Source organism: Triticum aestivum, chromosome 4A, assembly GCF_018294505.1.
Source record: "Triticum aestivum cultivar Chinese Spring chromosome 4A, IWGSC CS RefSeq v2.1, whole genome shotgun sequence".
Lineage (NCBI taxonomy): Eukaryota > Viridiplantae > Streptophyta > Magnoliopsida > Poales > Poaceae > Triticum > Triticum aestivum.
Window position 1 is genome coordinate 681,173,036 of NC_057803.1, and position 2,786 is coordinate 681,175,821.

The 2,786-nt window shown below is 49.1% G+C and overlaps 1 protein-coding gene across 1 annotated transcript; it reads right to left on the reverse strand.

The window, feature by feature from the left end:
* Positions 1 to 220: 220 nt before the first annotated feature.
* Positions 221 to 1,568, reverse strand: LOC123088101 (transcriptional regulatory protein AlgP-like). Its single transcript, XM_044510260.1, has 2 exons — positions 1,356 to 1,568; positions 221 to 691 (listed from the first exon to the last, which is right to left on the reverse strand). The coding sequence occupies exons 1-2, from the start codon at positions 1,461 to 1,463 to the stop codon at positions 536 to 538; spliced, it is 264 nt and encodes an 87-aa protein (XP_044366195.1). The 5' UTR covers positions 1,464 to 1,568; the 3' UTR covers positions 221 to 535.
* Between the last annotated feature and the right edge of the window lie 1,218 nt (positions 1,569 to 2,786).

Below are 2,786 nucleotides of genomic sequence, written 5' to 3' on the forward strand. Positions count from 1 at the left end.
CCAAAATTTTCAAAAAAAAACCTTTATTACCGGTTGGTAACACCAACCGGTACTAAAGGTCCCCCATACCAGGGCGTGAGCTCACGCTACGTGGTGGCACTTTAGCGCCGGTTCGTGCCGAACCGGTACTAAAGGGGGGGGGGCCTTTAGTGCCCACACTTTAGTGCCGGTTCCATAACCGGCACTAAAGGCCCTTACAAACCGTTTTTAAAGCTCCGTTTTCTATTAGTGGCGGTCCCACGTGTAAGCTTCGGACCCACAACCACTAACGCCGGCGGACGGAATGGACTCAAATATGGCCGTTTGGCCTCGTCATAGTTGCTGTGCTCGAACTAGGGGCAAAATTGAGGACAATTCGTATCTGAGGGCAAAACTGAGCACATGGACACCACTGAGGGCAAAAGAATAATTAACCTAATAACAAACTGCATATATAAGTTGGACGCAGTAGTACTCCTTAACCACGGACACGATCAGGTTGCTCGATCCCACAGAAGTACTCAGAGCACGCCACGCATCTTGATGCATAGATTCTCTACTTTTTCCAGGGTTGGAGGCACAGCACCGCAACCAGAACCAGGACGATCGCCAGAACGACCAGAGATATGATTGCAACCTTCTTGTCCTTCTTCTTCCAGGCGGTGTGCCGCGCGGCGCGCGCTGCGGCGGCGGCATTCGCTGCTGGTGCAGCCTGCATCAGTTGAGCTCAACGGGTCAGTTCTGTTCAGTTCAGTTCAGCATACAACATGTGAAAGCTGCAAGCTTCGGCCGTTCGTCAGGAAAATTAACAAGGGTTTTTAGCGGTGACATTCAGCTCAACGGCGATGCCAGTGTGCAAGCACATGTTCCTTTTAAAGTAATCTCCTATAGTAAAGTTGCAAGCACATGTCCCTCGCCCGTTCGATCGTCAGGAAAAGTAACGACGGTTTTTATCTGCAACCAAGCTATGGGAAACTATACAGCTCCAAATTAACACCGCCTTGCTTATGTCTACTAGCAGCAGATTTTCTAAAGAGAGCGAGAGGCAAATATAGCTCGTGGATCGAGTCGCTGTATAGCTCTAATTTGATCTGGCCAGGCCAAATTGAAACAAGAACAGGGAGGTAGAAAATTGAAATTGGCCTACATGTAGAGTCGTTGTGTTGCTCGAATCTGAACGCCTTATGGAGTACTAATTCCATCAAGCGATCGTGACGAGGTACTCCTACAATCCTCTACTACATATATGTCAGATCGTTTGCTAGTTAATTTACTACCGATCACGTAGAGGAAACTAGGCATAATCAAGCAAGGAAGGGAAGTATGAGCGTCGATATATATTGACAGAAATGATTGTGATTTGTGAACCACATTACCGCAGGTGCCGCCGCCGGAGGATTGGCCACGTTGTTGGCCGCCGCTGCCGCTGCCGGAGGATTGGCCACGTTGTTGGCCGCCGCCGCCGCGACCGGAGGATTGTCCATGGCGCGCGTCCGTGCACGCTTGCAGAGGGAGAGAGAGAGAGAGAGTGGCGAGAGATGGAGAAGGGTATGCGCTGTGCGGCGAAGTGTTCTTTGGCCAGGCGATGGAACTAACCGAGTAGTGGTAGCCAGCAGCCAACCGATGGAGAATAATTTGTTTCTCGTTTTGGGTGTAGCAGAGGCTCCAGTAGGACGGCCCCGATAGGCTCATGTTTCGGGGAAACCGCGTGTGGAGTTTGGGCGCTCACATGCATGACCACCGCATGTGAAATCGGAGCTGAAAAAATGGCAACACTAGCCACCTCTCATCTAAAGCGGACTGTGCACCGAAACGGCAATGCAATGACTGCCCTGCACCGTGCAACTTCTCTCCATGATTTGATCGACCACCGTGTGGTTGTGACTGGCTCGAGGTGCCACGAAATCGGTGCATGAACTGCTGGAGATGGTACATGTACCTATGCGTTGCATTGCGTGCGCTGGTGATTCGATCCCGGAAAGAGTATGTCGAGGCTCGCCCATATAGAAAGTAGAACACGATGACGTGCGTTGCCGCACTCTTCAATTTTGACGATACAATGACATAACTCTACATAAATGTATGCTTTTATCAAACGAGAAAGTTAAATTTTCATGAGGTAACAGTTTTAGCTCCCTTAAAACAAAATTTGACAAATTCTATACCCTTTGTCGAGTACAGTTCTCACAATTGCACGATATTTCATAAACCATTCAAATGATTCAGATTCAACATATACAATAAAAATCAACCATAAACATGCGTATAGTTTATAACATCGAGCAATTCAAATTATAACATGAAAATAGTTCATCGGAAAGGCACCACATCGGTCAAGTTTGATCCAAAATCACCACAACATAGCATGTGTATGTCGTTAATCGAGCCCTACCAAAGGCATGTTTCGTGCTCATCATCTCAAGCACTTTCATGCTCATCACCTCCAATGAAAACATCACCTCCCCCATGGCGACTATCGGGGATATACCCCGTGGCGTAAACCAGCCGGACTGGATGACTCACTGGTAACCCGCCCAGAGCTTGGCGGTTCACGGGCTACCCGCCCGGTCTTGGCGGTTCATTAGTAACCCGGCGGGCGGGTCAGATGGATGACGAGGCCCATGGCCCAGAAGGCCGGTTCACGCTTAATGGTGGGCCGGTTTATGAGAAAAGCACAAGGAATATTTCCTTACAAAGGAGGCAAGATTAGGACTCCACTTGTAATAGAGTAATCCTAGTCCTAATAGGACTAGTCATGTAAACCGCCCCTTCAACATATATAAGGAGGGGCAGGGCACCCCAAGGGG